The following is a 21,995-nucleotide window of genomic DNA, read 5'->3' as shown; positions in this document are numbered from 1 at the left end:
TCTTTTAGCAGAAACAAAGGCTACATTAATGTATTAAATCGATGTTAATCCGTGCGTGTGGATGTGGAATTAACGGACGTGACGTTGTGTGATTGCGTTGCCAGGCAACAGCTTCGGTTCATGTTAATTTACAAACTCTTCAAATACAACCGTAGTTATATTTAAAAACATGTTAGAAGGCCTCACAAAATACTTTAATGTAAATTCAAATTTAGATGTGTAGGAATGTGTGTATAACAAAATACATCCGTCATAAACGAAACCGGAAACAGACGTAGGCAAGATCCTCAGCTCGATGATTGGATGGTTTACCCCGCAATGCATGCTGGGATATGGTGTTTATGTGATGTGAAATCCGAAAACATTTAAAAAAAATAAAATAATACTTTATTCCGAGTGTGCTTGCTTTTCTCTTTGAAAGTCATCACATAACGGCATTGTAATACACGGTTCGGCTGCATTAAGTATTACATATCTGCCGTAGTTCTCTATTTATAGAGCCCTGCTGAGAAGACTTCTAGACAAACAGGAGAACTGCCGCCAAAACTGAATACGTGACGTGGATAATAAATATATAAGCAATTAAACAACATCTTACATTTCTTTTCACACAATACGTCTCCTTGCAGTATCAACACTAATTCGGCTGACTTTTATATTTGATCCAATTGGTAGATAGATTGTATTTACACCCTAACGGTCTTTGTTTTTAAGATAAAAAAAGGTATTAATAGGAGGATCGTGACATCTTCACGTCTCCCAGCATGGTAAATTGTCACATGTTCACGTCTTGCCGTGATACCGGGTTGGCCCTAACACCGGGTCATGTGACGCCTCTTTCATCACTAATCACTCTGCTGATAACCAAAGAGCTGGGGGACGCATTGTGTTGGTAACCTGGTAGTTCACGGAGATATATCCTGTCCTTCAATATAATAATATAATCCTTTGCTTTTGCCTTGTTTTTTTATTGTTAAATATAAATATTTGTTTTAATTCTTATACTGTTAGTACTTTTCGTTTTGCAAATTCCTTTGGTTTCCACTAGGAAATATTATAATAACAAAAATATAAAATATAAAAATGACTACATTCAAACAAAATTACACGATAACAAATGTGTAATATTGTATATTCCTTTGGTTTCCACTATGAAATATTATAATAACAAATATAAAAATGACTACATTCAAACAATACTACATGACAAAACATTTATAATAAAAAGTCTTAAAATCAAAGACATAAAACATTTGTAATTGAAGTTATAATCGCAAATTAAAACTAGTAGCAGAAGTGCATTTCCACTCTACTTCCTCTACTCCAGTGTTTCTTCTTGCAGGTAACAAGACTGACAACAATTATAACTTAAACTTTATATGTTCTTTCTGAAAGTAATCCGAGAATGATTGGTTTGTAAGTACAGTAAAACATCCATCCATCCATCCATCTTCTCCCGCTTATCCGTGGTTGGGTCGCGGGGGTAGCAGTTCCAGCAGAGAGCCCCAAACGTTCCTTTCCCCTCATCCACCAGCTCTGACTGGGGGATCCCAAGGCGCTCCCAGGCCAGCGAAGAGATATCATCCCTCCACCTGGTCCTAGGTCTACCCCTTGGTCTCTTCCCAGCTGGACGTGCCTGGAACACCTCCCTAGGGAGGCGCCCAGGTAGCATCCTAACTAGGTGCCCGAACCACCTCAACTGGCTCCTTTCGACGCGAAGGAGGAGCGGTTCAACTCCGAGTCCCTCCCGGATGACCGAACTTCTCACCTTATCCCTAAGTGAGACACCAGCCACCCTGCGGAGAAAACTCATCTCGGCCGCTTGTATCCGCGATCTCGTTTTTTCGGTCATGACCCATCCTTCATGACCATAGGTGAGGGTAGGAACGAAAATGGCCCGGTAGACAGAGAGCTTTGACTTCTGGCTCAGCTACCTTTTCGTCACAACGGTGCGGTAAAGCGACTGCAGTACCGCTCCCGCTGCTCCGATTCTCCGGCCCATCTCACGCTCCATTGTTCCCTCACTCGAGAACAAGACCCTGAGATACTTGAACTCCTTCACTTGGGGTAAGGACTCATTCCCTACTTGGAGTGGACAGTCCATCGGTTTCCTGCTGAGAACCATGGCCTCAGATTTGGAGGTGCTGATCCTCATCCCAGCCGCTTCACACTCGGTTGCGAACCGATCCAGTGAGTGCTGAAGGTCGCAGACCGATGAAGCCATTAGAACCACATCATCTGCCAAAAAGCAGTGGTGCAATCCTTAGTCCACCGAACTGCAGACCCCCTCCCCCATGACTACGCCTCGAAATCCGATCCATGTATATTACAAACAGAATTGGTGACAAAGCGCAGCCCTGGCGGAGGCCAACCCTCACCGGAAATGGGTCCGACTTACTGCCGAGGACCCGGACACAGCTCTCACTTTGGGAGTACAGAGATTGGATGGCCCTGAGTAGAGACCCACTCACCCCATACTCCCGCAGCACCTCCCACAGTAACTCCCTAGGAACTCGGTCATACGCCTGCTCCAAGTCTACAAAACACATGTAGACCGGATAAGCATACTCCCAGGCCGCCTCAAGGATCCTTGCGAGAGTAAAAAGCTGATCCGTTGTTCCACGACCAGGACGGAATCCGCATTGTTCCTCCTCAATCTGAGGTTCGACAATCGGCCTGACCCTCCTTTCGAGTACCTTAGAGTAAAACATAAATCATTTTAATTCTGAAAATGTCTAGAGATCTGACAGCCTTCCTCTTCTACTCCCTGCAGCAACAACAGGCCTCCATGCTCACAACTAACTGATGTCATCACACAGAACAACCACTAGATGGAGACTGAGACATTATGAGACAAAAGTGACTTCTTACTCAAAAGGCAAACAAATACACGAGTCAACACACCTTCATGTGAGGATAATCACTTATACAAGGACATGAAATATAAACAACCTAAGAAAAACTCAACAAAGAGACCCCAGCTACTCTTTGCCAGTTTATCAACAAAGTTCAAGAGTTTATTTCTTTAATAAAATCCTTTAAATAAAGTTCCCTGCACTGTAAGAAGTAGAATTAACTCACAATGTGATCCTCTTTTTATGAACAAACTCAGTTTACAGTTTTATTATAAACATCTAGATACAAATTCATGCTAAATAATACACTAGTCCTGCCATAGATATGGTATCAATGAGGATAGGTTCCAATTAAATAAACTGTTCTGGTTAAAGTATAGCTGAGAGAGTTTCAACATAATAAAGAAAAACATTCTCACATATCTCACTCTCCCCACTGTTAGCACCAACTTTGCTCCATTTGAACCTTTAAAGTAGCTTGTATTTCACAATAACTGTGTGAATCAGAGGGAGGGAACAACCAGCTGCAGTGAGAGGAGCTACAGTGGAAAGAGGAGAGCTTACACGTCACACTCAGGAAACGAAAGTTAAGTTAGTCAGAGAGGCAGCCACACTGCAGTCGAGACTAGTCTCTGTTTCTGTCTACAGAAAATACAAACTGAGTTCATCAGATCTTTCTCAACAACACAGCAGAGTCTCTGTCAAACACTGGTGAGTACATCTGATTATATTTACACTTTCAACTAAATATAATATAAGTATGGTGTTGTTTGTCCTCAGGCCTACGGTTCAGCCCTCTGGATTTAACTAACTTGTAACTGAATATCTGAGGTTAGGAGTTTATCCTCATTCCTGGTTTCCTGCCATTATTACTGTTTACTGATTACTTCCTACATCCTGCTTACTCTTTTTTGTAGAGGTGTGTCATATTAAAAGCTCACCACCAAAGAACCAGTTGGAGGTTTAAAATGTGAGGCAGGTGTGTCACAAAGTACTGAGAGCTTTGTTATCAGTGTTATTCTTTAATATCAGTTGGTCTACACTAGAGGTAAGGTAGTTATCAATATTATATAATTATCTGGATATTAGACTAGATATAGTGTCAGATTTTTCCGTAGTAGTAAAACTGCACAAGTGTAATTTCCTGGTTTTAAAGGCTGCATTACAGTAAAGTGATGTAACTTCCTTAAACTACCAGACTGTTCAAACCATTTTCTTTTTCTGATTATCAAAAATGTTATTTTTTAAATATGTTTTGTCCAAATAGTCAATCTATAATATTGTTAGAGGTGTTGGGTGAAACATTTTGTGATGTTTTATATTCTCCATATCGCCCAGCCCTAGTCTTTACAACAGGATAAGGAAACATCCATTGCTGTTTTGCCATGGTAGCTATCTTGAACCTATTAAGTCTTGAATGTTAACGGTTGCTCAAGCTGGGCTTAGTGCAAATCAAAACAGCATATATTAAATTGTGAAGGCCAATATCAATGCCACTTCTTTCATTTCCTGTAACTGTATTATAAAGACATTGTTTTTCCTTCCACACTACAGGTGTAGGTATGGCTGCTGCAAACTATCTGCCATCTGAAGATCAGTTGCTGTGCTCCATCTGTCTGGATGTGTTCACTGATCTAGTAACAACATCATGTGGACACAACTTCTGCAAAAGCTGCATCACTGAACACTGGGATATAAGTGACAGGTGCCAGTGTCCCATGTGTAAAGAGGCTTTTAATACAAGACCAGATTTGAGGGTCAACACGTTGTTCTCTGAGATGGCCGCTCAGTTCAGACAGTCGGCTCAACAGAAAGCCAGCAGCAGCAGCTCAGAGCAACAAGTCTTCAAACCAGGAGAAGTTCCCTGTGACGTCTGCACTGAAACCAAACTGAAGGCCCTGAAGTCCTGCCTGGTGTGTCTGACCTCCTACTGTGAGACTCACCTGAAGCCTCATCTGACAACGTCAGGTCTGAAAAGACATCAGCTGATCGACCCTGTGGAGAACCTGGAAGACAGGATGTGTCCGAAGCACGATAAACCTCTGGAGCTGTTCTGTAATACCGACCAGACATGTGTCTGTATGCTCTGCCATGTTTCAGACCACAAGATGCATGATGTGGTTCCTCTCAAAGAAGCATATGAAGGGGAGAAGGCAGAGCTTGAGACAGACATTCAGCAGATGATCCAGAAGAGACAACTGAAGATTGAGGAGATCAAACACTCAGTGGACCTCAGTGAGAAAGAAGCAGACAGAGAGATAGCAGAAGGAGTTCAGGTCTTCACTGCTCTGAAGGAGTCTGTTGAGAGAGGCCAGGCCAATCTCATCAACACGATCAAAGAGAAGCAGAAAACAACTGAAAACCAGGCGGAAGATTTCATCAAAGAGCTGGAACAGGAAATCTCTGAGCTGAAGAAGAGAAGCTCTGAGGTGGAGCAGGTCACAGACTCTGAAGACCACCTCCATCTTCTCCAAAGATTCATGTCCCTTAAAGTTGCTCCACCCACCAAGGACTGGACAGAGGTCAGCATCCATTCAACACATGAGGGAACTGTGGTGAGAGCTGTGGTTCAGCTGGAGGAGACTTTCAGTAAAGAGATGAAGAAATTGCTTGAAGCTGAGCTGAAGAGGGTCCAGAAGTACGCAGTGAATGTGACTCTTGATCCCAAAACAGCACATCCTAAACTCATTATGTCTGATGATGGAAAACAAGTGAGTCATGGTGATGTAAAGAAGAATCTCCCAGACAACCAAGAGAGATGTTCTGGTTATATTTGTGTTTTGGGAAAGCAGAGTTTCTCTTCAGGCAGATTTTACTTTGAGGTTCAAGTTAAAGGAAAGACCAGATGGGATTTAGGAGTGGTCAGAGAGTCGATCAACAGGAAGAGAGCATTCCAATTGAGCCCAGAAGATGGTTTCTGGACAATATGGCTGAGAGATGGAAATGAGTACAAAGCTCATGATGCTCCGTCAGTCAGTCTCTCTCTGAAGTCTTGGCCTCAGAAGGTGGGGGTGTTTGTGGATTATGAGGAGGGTCTGGTCTCCTTTTATGACGTAGATGCTGCAGCTCTTATCTACTCCTTCACTGGCTGCTCCTTCAATGAGAAACTCTTCTCATACTTCAACCCAAGTGTGAAAGATGGTGGTAAAAACTCTGCACCTCTGATCATCTCTCCTGTTAGAGTAAACTAATCACTTATCCTATATTGATTTATTTCCATTCAAGGTTATAAACAAACATATTTAGTATCAAAATTGTATAGTTGCCATCTTATTTTCTACACAATCTGTTTACTCTGGCAAATTGATTTACACAAGTCAACATTGTAAATTGCTACATTAATCTTTGTGGAGAATATCTATTTAAACATCTGATGAAGCAACAAACATTAGGTCTTCAATGACATCCACTTAAACACAGACAGTGGCAGAACTTCAGTGTTAGTATTATTAGATCTCAGTGCTGCGTTTGACACTGTTGACCACAACATATTACTAGACCGACTAGAAAACAGGGTGGGACTTTCGGAAACAGTTCTAAATTGGTTTGAATCCTACTTAAAGGACAGAAACAACTTTGTTTCTATAGGTAAATACACATCTGAGTTTACAAATATGACATGTGGGGTTCCTCAAGGCTCCATCTTGGGGCCTCTTCTCTTTAACATCTACATGCTACCACTGGCTCAGACAATGAAAAACAACAAAATAAGTTACCATAGCTATGCGGATGACACACAAATTTACGTAACAATTTCACCAGGAGACTATGCTCCAATTCAAACACTGAGTAAGTGCATGGAACAAATCAATGACTGGATGTGTCAGAACTTTCTCCAATTAAACAAAGATAAAACTGAGGTAATGGTTTTTGGAGCCAAGTCAGAACGTATAAAAGTTAGCGCTGAGCTTCAGTCTGCAATGTTCAAAACAACAGATAAAGCCAGAAATCTAGGTGTAGTCATGGACTCTGACCTGAGTTTCAACAGTCACATTAAAACAGTTACTAAATCAGCCTACTATCACCTAAAGAATATATCTAGGATTAAAAGACTAATGTCACAGCAGGATTTGGAAAAACTTGTCCATGCTTTTATCTTCAGTAGACTCGACTACTGTAATGGTGTCTTCACAGGTCTCACTAAAAAATCTATTAGGAAGCTGCAGCTGATTCAGAACGCTGCTGCTCGAGTCCTCACTAACAATAAGAAAGTGGATCACATCACTCCTGTTCTGAAGTCTTTACACTGGCTTCCTGTGTGTCAAATAATAGATTTCAAAATACTGCTGCTGGTTTATAAAGCACTGAATGGTTTAGGACCTAAGTACATTTCTGACCTCCTGCTAAATTATGAACCATCCAGAACTCTCAGGTATTCAGGGACTGGTCAGCTTTCTGTCCCCAGAGTCAGAACTAAACATGGAGAAGCAGCGTTTAGTTATTATGCTCCAAATATCTGGAACAAACTCCCAGAAACCTGCAGGTCCGCTGCAACTCTGACTACTTTTAAATCCAGGCTGAAGACTTTTCTTGTTGTCACTACTTTTAATTGAACTATTCACATCTTAAACTGCATTGTAACTTTTATCCATGTATTTTTTCTTTTAATGTTTATTTATTATTTTTATTGTTTTTTGTAAAGCACTTTGAATTGCCTTGTGTTGAAAGGTGCTATATAAATAAACTTTCCTTAAATTTGAAAAAAATCTTTGATTAGTTATTTTGTTTTTTCAATAAAATTCGTATCATTTCAAAGTGATAGGTTGCATTTCCAATACCCACATACCTCTGGGATATTCTGCTGTAATAATTTGCAGTGTTACGATGGCATGGTCAGATCTTAATCGGTCACCAATACTACATTTTAATTTAACACCGCATTGAAATCTCCAACTATAATATTTTGGTTATTTTTTAGAGATGAGATAACTTTATGGATATCCTCAAAAAAAGTTTGGATTATCATCATTTGGCCCATAGATATTAATGATATTTGCGTGCAAGTCATCCACTGTCACATCTAACATAATCCACCTTCCATCCTCATCAGTTTGTACAGAATGAACTAAGTGTTGAATTTCTTTTTTAAACATAATCATAACACCCCTGCTATTAGTAGTGCCATGACTGAAATAAATATCTCCACCCATTCTGATTTCAACTCGTTTTCCAAATTAGAATGCGTTTCCTGCACACAAATAATTTGAATATTGTTTTTAATCTTTCAACCAAGTAAAAACTTCATTTATTTTTGTTACGGTGTCCAGGAAGCAGGACCCAAATGCAGATTTAAGTGACAAAATAATTCCTTTATTTCAAGGCTACAATATTCAGAGACAGAACACTCACCGCAGTTTACTCACAACATAAGACGAACCGACACTGAACACAGGAAGAGACAAGACTAAATACAAGAAGGGGTAATCACAAGACGAGACACAGCCGGGCAGGGGAGGAGAAACACAAGGACCACAGGTGAAAACAATCAGACAACTAGACACACCAGGGAAACTAACGACAGGAGGAAAAACACAGGAAGAAGGACCAGACAATATACAAGGATGAAAATACCCATAACCAGACATACAAAACTACAACAGACAGATCCTAACAGTACCCCCCCCCCCCTCAAGGGACGGATCCCAGACGTCCCAAAACAAAACCACAAAAAGTCCAAAACCACAAGCAGGGTGGGTGGAGGGGGTCCGGAGGAGGGACGTATCACTAGGCCACCAGGGTGGGTGGAGGGGGACCGGAGGAGGGACACAAAACTAGGGCCAACAGGATGGGTGGAGGGGGTCTGGAGGACGGGCTTGGGCTGACAGCCCAGGGGCAAGGCAGAGCTTGAAAAGGGGGTTATGGAGGGGCGAAGGCAGTGGCAGGAAGAGTCAGGGGGCCGGGCCCGAGGGCGAGGACCGCGGCTCTCAGGGGGCCGGGCTCGAGGGCGAAGACCGCGGCTCTCAGGGGGCCGGGCTCGAGGGCGAAGACCGCGGCTCTCAGGGGGCCGGGCTCGAGGGCGAAGACCGCGGCTCTCAGGGGGCCGGGCTCGAGGGCGAAGACCGCGGCTCTCAGGAGGCCGGGCAGAACCCGGTGTCGGCCGGACAGGAACCGGCGCTGGTGGGACAGGCCTCGGCAGGATCCCCCACGGAAGAGGACCAGGAGTTGGCAGGACCCCCGCCAGGAGGGCAGTCGGCGGGACCCCCAATGGGACAGGACACCGGATTGGCAGGACCCCCGGCAGGAGAGCAGTCGGCGGAACCTCCAACAGGACAGGACACAGGGTTGACAGGACCCCCGGCAGAAGGGCAGTCGGCGGGACCCCCAACGGGACAGTACACAGGGTTGGCAGGACCCCCGGCAGGAGAGTAGTTCGCGTGAGCTCCAACGGGACTGGACATGGAGCCGGAAGGACCCCCAGCGGAACCTCCATCGGCATAGGACATGGGATTGGCAGGACCCCCGGCAGGAGAGTAGACGGCGGGACCCCCAACGGGACAGGACATGGGATTGGCCGGACCCCCGGCAGGAGAGTAGACGGCGGGACCTCCAACGAGACAGACATGGAGTTAGCAGGACCCCCAGCGGAACCTCCAACTGACCAGGACATTGGGTAGGGACTTGAGACGTGACTCAAGTAGGGACTCGAGAGGAGACTCGAGAGGGGAACTCGAGAGGGGAACCAAGGGGGAACTCGAGAGGGGACTCAAGAGGAGACTCGAGAGGGGAACTAGAGAGGGGACTCCAGAGGGGACTAGAGGAGAGACTAGAGGAGGGACTAGAGAAGGGAACTCGAGAGGGGACTTGAGAGGGGAACTAGAGGAGGGGACTAGAGGAGGGAACTCGAGAGGGGACTCCAGAGGGGACTAGAGGAGAGACTAGAGGAGGGACTAGAGAGGGGAACTCGAGAGGGGACTAGAGGAGGGACTAGAGAGGGGAACTCGAGAGGGGACTAGAGGAGGGACTAGAGAGGGACTAAAGGAGGGAACTCGAGAGGGGACTGGAGAGGGGACTGTGGCAGCTGGGGCCGGGACTGGGGCCGGGACTGGGGCCGGGACTGGGGCCGGGACCATGGCTGCTCGGGCCAGAACTGGGGCTGAAACCATGGCTGCTGGGGACTGTACTAGGTCTGGAACCATGGCCGGAAATATGGCTGTATGATCCAGTTCTGAAGCCGGAAACATGGCTGTATGGGCCGGCTCTGGAGCCGGAATTGAAGCCAGAATCATGGCTGTAAGGTCCGGTTCTGAAGCCGGAAACATGGCTGTAAGGTCCGGTTCTGAAGCCGGAAACATGGCTGTAAGGTCCGGTGCTGGAGCCGGAAACATGGCTGTAAGATCCCGTTCTGAAGCCGGAAACATGGCAGTATGGGCCGGCTCTGGAGCCGGCACCATGGCTGCTAGGACCGGTACCTGAGTACGAGCTGGCTTCCTGACCTTGCGTCTTTTAGAAGTCTTTTGGAGGCTCCGTGGACCTCCAAACGCCAGGCGGGATCCCAAGAAAGGGCCAGAGAATGGAGACTGGCACTCAGGGCTGCGTGAGAAAACTCTGAGAAACTCAGGCAATGAGCCTCTCAACCATGGCATGTTGTCCACCTCCATTTGTGCCTTTTTGAGGACCGCCTCTTTGTCCCTTTTAGCCAGGGTTCTACTCCATTCAGCATAATGACACTGAAGAGTGTACTCTAGGGATAACAAGTCCAAATCAAAATTAAAATCCGCTGGGTCCATTGTTGGTCGGTTCGTAATGTTACGGTGTGCAGGAAGCAGGACCCAAATGCAGATTTAAGTGACAAAATAATTCCTTTATTTCAAGGCTACAATATTCAGAGACAGAACAGAACACTCACCGCAGTTTACTCACAACACAAGACGAACCGACACTGAACACAGGAAGAGACAAGACTAAATACAGGAAGGGGTAATCACAAGACGAGACACAGCCGGGCAGGGGAGGAGAAACACAAGGGCCACAGGTGAAAACAATCAGACAACTAGACACACCAGGGAAACTAACGACAGGAGGAAAAACACAGGAAGAAGGACCAGACAATATACAAGGATGAAAATACCCATAACCAGACATACAAAACTACAACACAGACAGATCCTAACCATTTTTGAGACATTAGCCAAGCCGTTACAGTTATAAGTTGCAATTGTAGTACTAGTACATGTCATGTATCATCTAAAATGCTTGAAAAGGACCCAAAACTGTAAACCTAAAAAACATATAACTACTGACATACACATATATCACAAAAACAATATAACATGCCTGTATTTCATTTGCCATGGAGTTAATTGGCATTGTTGCGGTCACAACCCCTTTCAATGTACTTTCTACATATATATCGAAGAAGAAGAGTTGTGGTTCTTCATTAATACAATATACTTTAAACACCAAAAGTGAAAAGGCATAATATGTAGAATGACCAATTTAAAGACATTATATAAATTAATTATTATTATTGATGTATTAATCTGTTCATGTGTTCTTTCCTTCATTGTTACTGCTGGTAAATGTAGAGATGTGTTATTTGTACTATCTATAATGCCGGTTAGGGTCCGAATACAAAACAAATGATTGGTTGATTACATTTTGTAATATTAGTTTACATTTTGATCGTTAAAGTAACTAAAGTAATCTAATACATGTAGTATAATAGTAGGTGGTGCTAGTTTGAATTACTACCGGTTAGTTAAATATATAATACATCAAACAAATATGAAATATATTTAGCATTATTAATTCAAACTATTAACTTAAAAATGTTAAATACATGTAGTAGAATAAAAACAACAACACAGGCCTTTCACATGTGGAGTAGAAGAATAATGTAGAATAAAATTGTAAATAAATAACAGTAACTCAACATTTTAAGCTATTCTCAAATGTAATTGTATGCTGGAATATTATGAGTTAAGATTATGATTGTTCAGGAACTAGGAAACTAAAGCAGGAAGTATAAAACTAAACAGGTGTCCACAAACTTTAGTGCAGGGGTGGGGAACCTTTTTCCTCTCAAGGGCCATTTCAATTTTTTCAACATCCTCCGAGGGCCGTACACATTATTGACCTCTGCTTAAAAATCACAGCCCATTCATTTGGCCTTTCTTTCATGCTGTGCAAAGAAAAAGCAACCTCTTAATCCAGATATCTTGCCATGACTCGCGCATGCATGCACGTGCACGGTGTGGCATGACCACCAAACAGAAAGATATGGATACAAGATGTGTGCAAATGTATTTAGTTTCCTATCCATGTGGACATTATTTAAGTGGGGGGGACCTAACCTCCTCTAGGGGTCCCCCGGGAAGATTTTTTTTTAAATATTGAAGTTAAAAGCATCAATCTGGTGCACTTTGAGAGCAAAATGAAGAGATCTATGGAAACATCTCTCAACACCCATATGAAACAGAACTGTAAGCAGATTAACTTTTTCTTTATGGATATTTTACAAATCACTCTCCTTTCAAACTGTATTATTGTTTATTAATAACAACTTTTGTTTACTGTCATATAGTATTTTATAACTGTTTACTTTATTCTCTTGTTTTTTGATAACTATAATGATCATATAAAGATGTGCCTTTACCTCACTGGTTGGAGAAAAAGCTTCTTATATTCGTTAGCATAGCTAGCTAACAAGATGCTAATAACAACAAAGTTATTGACTGTATGACAGATGAACAGATCGCCACTGGGCTTACAACTAAAGACACAGCCACGCAAAAACTGCAGCATGTGTACGGATTTATTGGTTGGCCTACTGCAATTTTTGAAGTCCCGGAGCGGCGTTCTGGTGCTCTCAGTCAGAACTGCACCCCTGTCAGACGAGACATATACCACGTGATGACACGTTAGGCTCGTGTTGTGTTCAAGGACCATGACCGTTGCCAGGAAAAACAGGCACTCGCTTGTTTAATTATTTTGCGGTCTAGATTTCTTAAATTTTTTGCGTGTGTTTATAAATTACCTCGAGGGCCATACCAAATGGTCTCGTGGGCCTTATACGGCCCGGGGGCCGGAGGTTCCCCACCCCTGCTTTAGTGCATCAGTTTCTCTCCACGTGGCCTCACGCTGCCCCCTGCTGGTCAAAGGACAGTATTACATGTTTAAATAGTTTAAATCCATCACCTGTTTTTAATCATAATGCAGGTAACTGGGAAATGTCTCAGGCTCACAGGAAAGTTGTTTACTTGTGTTTCTCTTGACTTATATGGCAGCTCGCCAGGCCCTCGTATCAGATTTACATCACCAGCGTCAGGCTCGGGCTACGCAGTTTTGGGGGATAGTATCTAATCTCCACGCAGTTTTGGGGGTTAGTTATTTGATCATCACTCATCGTGCTATGTATATCTATGGAGTGATGATGCCCGAGCCTAGTCGCCAAACTTAACTATATGCTGCTTCTAATAAACATGTTAAAGAAACACGTGAGTTGTCTGACTGAAATACTTTTAATTCTGAAAATGTCTTGAGATCTGACAGCCTTCCTCTTCTACACTTCTCCCTGCAGCAGCAACAACAGGCCTCCATGTTCAAAACTAACTGATGTTATCACACAGAACGACCACTAGATGGATCACAAGACTGAGAAATGATGAGACTAAAGTTACTTCTTACTCAAAATGTAAACAAATACATGAGTCAGCACACCTTCATTGGAGGATAATCACTTATAAAAGGACATGAAATATAAACAACCTAAGAAAAAAAGAGACCCCAGCTAATCTTTGCCAGTTTCTCCAACACACTCTCACTCCCTAAGCGTCCAGGAGCGACGCTTGGTCAGGGTCCCGTGGCGTCCAGTTGGGACGCGCAGAGTCTCCTTCAGCTTCAAAAACGGACGCAAATAGCTTTCAACTGATTGCAATGTATTCCCATCGGCGGTGGTATTTGACGCTCATGGAAGCACCGCATCCATTTATGTCGGCAGCTCTTAAAGGCAATGTGAGCGTCCATTCCCATTGGATAACGGAGAATTGTACACCCGGAAGTAAGTATTCTCCTTACTGTCGATTGATTTGACAGTGATATCTGCACTACTCATCGACTAAAAAACACCAGGTTACCTTAATGAAACGACATTGATAGGTTTAAATTGTGTGCAATGCTTTTGTGTTTTTCCTCTTCAATTCTGAGAAACAACTTGCTTTCTCTGAAATGTGGAGCGCCAAAGAGACTACACTACCCACAATCCCCAGCTATTGTTGTGACGACGCCTGTCCGCTTTGCGACAAACCTCGTGATTAATGTAAGAAGTAGAATTAACTCACAATGTGATCCTCTTTTTATGAACACAGTTTTATTACATACTTCTAGATACAAATTCATACTAAATAATACACCAGTCCTGCCATAGATATGGTATCAATGAGGATAGGTTCCAATAAACTGTTCTGGTTAAAGTATAGCTGAGAAAGTTTCAACATAATAAAGAAAAACATTTTCACATATCTCACTCTCCCCACTGTTAGCACCACCTGTGCTTCATTTGAACCTGAAGAGTCGCTGGTATTTCACAATAACTGTAACTCAAAGGCAGGAAACACAACTAGCTGCAGTGAGAGGAGCTACAGTGGAAAGAGGAGAGCTTACACGTCACACTCAGGAAACGAAAGTTAAGTTAGTCAGAGAGGCAGCCACACTGCAGTCGAGACTAGTCTCCATTTCTGACTAAAGAAAATACAAACTGAGTTCATCAGATCTTTCTCAACAACACAGCAGAGTCTCTGTCAAACACTGGTGAGTATATCTGATTATATTTACACTTCCAACTAAATATGATATGAGTATGGTGTCGTTTGTCCTCAGGCCTACGGTTCAGCCCTCTGGATTTAACAAGAAGTCCTAGTCCTCCAACTCATACGACCAAATGGGCTGATTGTTCAGGCCTTTATTACAACCAAATATGTCGTTTGTTCAAGCGCTTAATACGTCCTATAATCACGTTTTAAAATGTTCGCCCTCTAGTGCTCCCGTTGAATGCTAACGTTACAGATGGTCGTTTATTCACAAATAACCCTCTCTGTAAAATCCTAAATTGTAGGATAGTTTGGCCATTAAAACGCTTTTTGATTAGATTTCTGGCGAGAAGTGTATATTGTACTTTTAGAATCCACGTCCAGTCGATATGTAGGATCTATAGTTTGATAGATATTACGAAGATGATTTGAGGTATGCGGCAGCCTCCATGTAAAATTACGGGTTGAAAACAGTATTTCCGGTCTCGACGTTTTCATAATAAAATGAATGATCAAATGATGTAACAGTGATATGTGCAGTACTGGTAATCAACTAAAAAACATCAGTTTATCCTTGTTAATTATACGACATGTATTGGTTTAAATTGTGTACAATGCTTTTGTGTTTTTCCGATAGGTTTTCTCTTTCGATTCTGAGAGACACCTTTCTTTTTTTAGAGGTTTTGATAGGCTAAAACATCGATTGTTTTAGCCGCAATGCATGTTGGGATATGGTGTTTATGCGATATGAAATCGGGAAAACCTTTTTTTTTAAATAAAATAATACTTTATTCCGAGTGTTCTTGCTTTTCTTTTTGGAAGTCATCACATAACGGAATTGTAATACACGGTTCGGCTGCATTAAATATTACATATCTGCCATAGATATTTATTTATAGAGCCCTGATCAGAAGACCTTTTGACAGACTGGAAGAGATGCCGCCAAAACTGAATACGTGACGTGGATCATAAATATATTAGCAATTAAACAACATCTTCCATTTATTTTTACACAATACGTCTCCTTGCAGTATCAACACTAATTCGGCTGACTTTTTTATATTTGATCCAATTGGTAGATAGGCTGTATTTACACTATAACGGTGCACAGCTGATATAAAGGGATTTTTTTGTAGTTTTTAAAGATATTATTTACTGAACTACCTTTCCATCTCCTCATGCAGTTGACTGTTACAGGTCAGGTTCATGGTGCAATGCATAAGCTTCAAATCGAGAGACTGAAACTGTTTTAATTTCACAATAAAGTTAATAGTCTTATGTTTGATATTATTATGTTTTATTAACTACACCACTGGTTTTTTAACCCACACCGCCTAGTGGTTAAAGCACGTTATTGAATACTGTTGTTGAATACGTTTTATTTGATGAAAACATTTAAATATTAAGAGTAGCCTACATACACAATTGGGGAAAGTAGAAGGCATGATAGAAATATAGAATATCAAATATCAAGAAGATACTGTAGTGATCTCTACAATAAAACAGTTTAGTGCAGGACGTCCAAAGATATTAACAGGAGGATGTGCGAAACAGACAAACTAATAAGGCTTTATTTAAACATTAAAGGATACTTTAAGTTAAGGTCTTCTTTTGAATAGGAAAAAAACGTTGGGGTTATCCACAGATAAATATGAAGTCTGACAAAGTACTTAACGTCCAATATATTGCATAGTTTATTTTGGCACTTGACAATCACCTTCCCTGAATTTGACTCCGGTTTAACTAAAGTCTGATTTAAGGGTTGTTTATATTTCACATCATTAATCAGAATCTGCAAAGTAACTCAAATAAATGTAGTGGAGTAAAAATACCAGGTTAACCTCTGAATTGTAGTGGAGTAGAACAAAGTAGTACATGCTGCTGTAACAAAAACATTTCCCAACTTGGGATCAATAAAGTATATCTTATCTTAAGATGATCGATGGCTACTGCCATATTTGCTAAATGTACCTCTGAACCTTGTTTCAGAGGTACATTTTGCAAGTGCATGTTTCAGGCTTATCAATAAACAACAGGAGGGGTCACAGACATAAGACCAGCAGTTAAATAAAGCTCTTCTGACCTTAGGTGTCATGTGGGTATATTAATTAACCCATTTATTAATTATATGTTTTATAATAACTTATGTGTTTCGTATCCCCTAAACCTCCAGGGTGTACACAGTTTAATACTGGCAACTTCTAATTGTGGGAAATACGAAAACGTCTTATAGAGAGACGTGCCATAGAACATGTTGTGAAACACACAATAGCCAGCATGTGTTGTTATGGGGGGGGCTGGACCTTGGATGTATGGGCTGGACCCGTCCAAGTCCAGTTTTGGAAAGTCTGCCGTGGTTTCATTCCATTTCATAGAGCTGTGACGCTCAGCGTAACCTTGTCGCACTGCCACTCCAACATCCAATCACAGGCATTGATGGCTAATCACGGGTTTTTTAAAGCAAGGCGGATGTTGTAGTCCCAAACGATAGCTGGGGATTCTGGGTAGTGTAGTGTCTTCGGAAACTGTAGTGTCTAAACTCCGAAAAAAATATTTGTTTCTTTGAATCGAAGGTTAAAAACACAAAAGCATTGTACACAATTTAAACATATCAATATTGTGTAATTAACAAGGATCAACTGATGTTTTTGTAGTGGATGAGTAATGGAGATATCACTGTGTAATCATTTGACAGTGAGGGGAATATGTCCGGTTTTATTATGAAAACTTCAAGACCGGAAAAACTGTTTTCACCCACGCTAACTTTACATGGAAGCTGCATACACGTTATCCTGACCTCAAATCATCTTCGTAATATATCTATCAAACTATAGATCCTACACATCGACTGGACGTGGATTCTAATAGTACAATATACACTTCTCGCCAGAAATCGAATCAAAAAGCATTTTAATGGCCAAACTATTCCACAATTTTGGATTTTCCAGAGAGGGTTATTTGTGAATAAACGTCCCTCCGGAGCGTTTGCAATGAACGGGCCGGGAGCATGTTGTTTCTTACACGACCACTAGAGCACCTCTAGTGGTCGTGTAAGAAACAACATACACTTTAAAACATGTCTCTGGGTCGTAATAAGGGCATGAACAATCGGCCTATATGGTCGCTTTTTGTAGGAGGACGGCTGGGATTAAACTAATTTGTAACTGAATATCTGCGGTTAGGAGTTAAACACAATTCCTGCATGGTTTCCTGCCATTATTACTGTTTACTGATTGCTTCCTACATACTGCTTACTTTTTGTATAGGTGTGTCATATGAAAAGCTCACCACCAAAGAACCAGTTTTAGGTTTAAAACATGATGCAAATAGGTGTGTCACAAATTACTGAGAGCTTTGTTCTCAGTGTTATTCTTTAATATAAATTGGTCTACACTAGGGCTAAGGTTGTTATCAATATTATATCATCTGGATATTAGACTAGATCAGCGTGCCCAGGCGCAGAGGCATGACAGGGGGGGCGCGAGAGACCAGAGGAAAAATGGTTATTTAAAAAAATAATAATAATTTGAAAAATTATTGATTTGAAAATAATATCATACAGTACAATTACGTCAGGGTACTGTTTCATTCAAGCTCGGCTCTGTGTGTGTGTGGAACGAGCCATTGTGTGTGCGTGCGTACGTGCGCGAGCGAGAGAGAGAGTGCACCGGTACCGGAGATCGTTGTTGTTAGCTTCTGGTGCTAGCGAGTGACGCTAACGGATATTAGGAGCTTTTTCAACAACAAGGTGGATGAGAGTCCTCTCCTGTCAGACTGAGAGGCTCAGTGAGGTAAAGTTCTCTGAGTGTTTAGTTAACTTTAGTCTAAGTTATCTCAGTGGGTCTCAAACGGTTTTGTCACGATTAATGTAAACAATTATTTCCGAGGCACACTTTATATGATCATTATAGTTATAAAAAAGAGAATAAATGAAAAACAGGTATGAAATACTATATGACATTAAAAAAAAAAAAAAAGTTTAAAAGGGTGATTTGTAAAATATCCATAAACAAAAAGTAAATCTGTTTACAGTTCTGTTTGAAATGGGTGTTGAGAGTGCACCAGATGGATGCTTTTAACTTCAATATTTAAAAGAAAATCCGTGAGCTGATTATCGAGCCTTCATTGTAACTGTCGCGGGTACACTGTGTATTTGCGTGGGGAGTGTTGCAGTAGAAAATTCCACTGTAGCGACCGGTACATTAATGGGAAACCCTAAATGTTTGAGCACCCTCTATGAAACGTCAAACTACCCCACAGCACCCCCAAAAGAAATCTCCGGCGCCGCCACAGAGCCTGCAACCCCGTTTTGAAGAAATGTGCTGTGCAAAACAGGCTCATTGCAGCCATCTCTGCTGATAAGACACACTTTCTGCCAAATATCAGCATTTTCTTTGCAAAGTATTATAACTTATTGTTCTAGCAAAGGGATTGCACAATTGTATTATGTATTTATTTTTTGGAGCACACAGACTTATGGAGCATTGTTTTATTATCACTATTCTAGCAAAGGAATGCTCACATTCATATTGATGTATTTTAATAAATGTTAACTTGGCCCATTACATGACTATTTGTATTGGGGGGGGGGCCCGACTTTTTTTTTTCTCCAAAGGGGGGGCCTGACAGAAAAGGTTTGAGAACCACTGGACTAGATATAGTCTAAATACAGTAAAACTGCATGAGGGTAATTTCCTGGCTTTAAGGCTAAATTACAGCCCACAATATGCGTTTAGTCAAAAATGTTGTGATGGGCAATATTCTCCATATCGCAAAGCCCTATAGTCTAAACAACAGGATGTGGACATACTGTATGTATTGCTATATTGCCATAATAGCCATCTTAAACTTATTATCCTGACTTGAATGGTTAGCTTGAAGATCAGCAAAAAACATATACAATTAAAAGTTACTCTGTCTACAATCATTTCATGTATTAATCCCACTTCTTTCTTTTTCAACAAAGAAGTGTATTTTAAATATGTTCTTCTTCCACACTACAGGTATTAATATGGCTGCTGCAAACTATCTGACATCTGAAGATCAGTTCCTCTGCTCCATCTGTCTGGATGTGTTCACTGATCCAGTCAGCACATCATGTGGACACAACTTCTGTAAAACCTGCATCACTGAACACTGGGATAGAAGTGACAGGTGCCAGTGTCCAATGTGTAAACAAGAATTCAACACAAGACCTGAGCTGCACGTTAACACTTTCATCTCTGGGATGGTAGCTCAGTTCAGACAGTCGGCTCAACAGAAAGCCAGCAGCAGCAGCAGCAGCAGCAGCAGCTCAGAGCAACAAGTCTTCAAAGCAGGAGAAGTTCCCTGTGACGTCTGCACTGGAACCAAACTGAAGGCCCTGAAGTCCTGCCTGGTGTGTCTGACCTCCTACTGTGAGACTCACCTGGAGCCTCATCTGACAATGTCAGGTCTGAAAAGGCATCAGTTGATCGACCCTGTGGAGAACCTGGAAGACAGGATGTGTCCGAAGCACGATAAACCTCTGGAGCTGTTCTGTAGGACCGACCAGACATGTGTCTGTATGCTCTGCCATGTTTCAGACCACAAGATGCACAATGTGGTTCCTCTCAAAGAAGCATATGAAGGTAAAAAGGCAGCGCTGGGGAAGACAGAGGCTGAAACTCAGCAGATGATCCAGAAAAAACGACTGAAGATTGAGGAGATCAAACACTCAGTGGACCTCAGTAAGGAAGAAGCAGACAGAGAGGTAGCAGAAGGAGTTCAGGTCTTCACTGCTCTGAAGGAGTCTGCTGAGAGAGGCCAGACCAATCTCATCAACACAATCAAAGAGAAGCAGAAAACAACTGAAAACCAGGCGGAAGATTTCATCAAAGAGCTGGAACAGGAAATCTCTGAGCTGAAGAAGAGAAGCTCTGAGGTGGAGCAGGTCACACACTCTGAAGACCACCTCCATCTTCTCCAAAGATTCATGTCCCTTAAAGTGGCTCCACCCACCAAGGACTGGACAGAGGTCAGCATCCATTCATCACATGAGGGAACTGTGGTGAGAGCTGTGGTTCAGGCAATCAATGAAGCGATGAAGAAGCTGATTGAAGCTGAACTGAAGAGGGTCCAGAAGTACGCAGTGGATGTGACTCTTGATCCTGATACAGCACATCTTGATCTCATCCTGTCTGATGATGGAAAACAAGTGAGTCATGGTGATGTAAAGAAGAATCTCCCAAACAACCCAGAGAGATTTTCTTGTTATTATTGTGTTTTGGGAAAGCAGAGTTTCTCTTCAGGCAGATTTTACTTTGAGGTTCAAGTTAAAGGAAAGACTCAGTGGGATTTAGGAGTGGCCAGAGAGTCCATCAACAGGAAGGGAGCGATCCCACTGAGCCCTGAAGAAGGTTATTGGTCTATATGTTTGAGAGATGGAAATGAATACAACGCTTCTGATGATCCTCCAGTCCTTCTCTCTCTGAAGTCTCAGCCTCAGAAGGTGGGGGTGTTTGTGGATTATGAGGAGGGTCTGATCTCCTTTTATGATGTAGATGCTGCAGCTCTTATCTACTCCTTCACTGGCTGCTCCTTCAACGGGAAACTCTTCCCATTCTTCAGTCCCTGGGATAATGATGGTGGTAAAAACTCTGCACCTCTGATCATCTCTCCCGTCAGAGTAAACTAGGATCACTTATCCTATATTGATTTATTTCCATTCAAGGTAATAAACAAACATATTTAGTGTCAAAACTATATAGCTTCCATCTTATTTTCTACACAATCTGTTTACTCTGGCAAATTGATTTACACAAGTCAACATTGTAAATTGTTGCATTAATCTTTGTGGAGAATATCTATTTAAACATCTGATGAAGCAACAAACATTATGTTTTACTTCCAGAAGGAATCACTGTTTCTGAGACCATGAAATATGTTCCCTTCAGTGTGACGAAACTGTTTTCTATTTGTTGTGCAGCCAAATAAATGCTTACTTTTCTAATGAACGGGGCCTTTATTAGGTATAAGGGATATTACATGCTTTTAGTGTCTACATAATAGAGTATTAAATTGTTATCAGCATAAAAAGTTGGACTACATTTGTAGAATAAATGCCAGCAACATTTTCCTTTTTGTGTAAAAAGGTGGTTTGGTTAATTACTGGGAACTTGAATCAAAGACATCTGTGAATATGTGTTTGTAAAATAAAATGAACTGTAAAATAAACTTTTTGTTGAACGACAGACCTGAGTGAGCAGTGACTTGAGCATCCAACACTAAACAGATTAGTCTGGTTTAAACGTTAAGTTGTATTTCATGATACATTTATTTAGTTTTAATGACTCCAGCTCAGGAATGATGGACTCTGCCACTACCTATGAACACTACTATATACAGAGAGGAAGTCAGTGCATTTAAATAATAA

General features: G+C 41.8%; 2 protein-coding genes across 5 annotated transcripts in view; both read left to right on the top strand.

Moving 5' to 3' along the window:
• The window catches only part of LOC117535166 (E3 ubiquitin-protein ligase TRIM21-like), a 154,504-nt gene extending 132,691 nt beyond the window's left edge, over positions 1 to 21,813 (top strand). Inside the window, exons 1-2 of one of the 3 annotated variants that reach the window (XM_034199544.1) lie at positions 14,446 to 14,603; positions 19,606 to 21,813. In XM_034199544.1, the coding sequence (XP_034055435.1) occupies positions 19,614 to 21,257 (1,644 nt within the window). In that variant the 5' untranslated portion in view covers positions 14,446 to 14,603; positions 19,606 to 19,613 and the 3' untranslated portion in view covers positions 21,258 to 21,813. Of the gene's footprint in view, positions 1 to 14,445; positions 14,604 to 19,605 lie in introns of those variants that run through there. The other 2 variants (XM_034199546.1, XM_034199545.1) reach the window with 2 other exon arrangements.
• LOC117535171 (E3 ubiquitin-protein ligase TRIM21-like) lies at positions 3,451 to 6,363 on the top strand. Of its 2 annotated transcripts, XM_034199550.1 has the most exons (3): positions 3,451 to 3,566; positions 4,410 to 4,801; positions 5,030 to 6,363. In XM_034199550.1, exons 2-3 carry the CDS (start codon positions 4,418 to 4,420, stop codon positions 6,044 to 6,046), a joined length of 1,401 nt encoding a protein of 466 aa, XP_034055441.1. In that variant the 5' UTR covers positions 3,451 to 3,566; positions 4,410 to 4,417; the 3' UTR covers positions 6,047 to 6,363. The 2 variants fall into 2 exon arrangements, with proteins under 2 accessions (XP_034055441.1, XP_034055440.1); XM_034199549.1 differs by having other exon boundaries at positions 4,410 to 6,363.
• Positions 21,814 to 21,995: the final 182 nt, after the last annotated feature.

The sequence above is a fragment of the Gymnodraco acuticeps genome, unplaced genomic scaffold (assembly GCF_902827175.1).
Source record: "Gymnodraco acuticeps unplaced genomic scaffold, fGymAcu1.1, whole genome shotgun sequence".
NCBI classification, from domain to species: Eukaryota; Metazoa; Chordata; class Actinopteri; order Perciformes; family Bathydraconidae; genus Gymnodraco; species Gymnodraco acuticeps.
The sequence above is the reverse complement of the archived record's forward strand: the minus strand, read 5'-3'. Positions and strand labels throughout refer to the sequence as shown.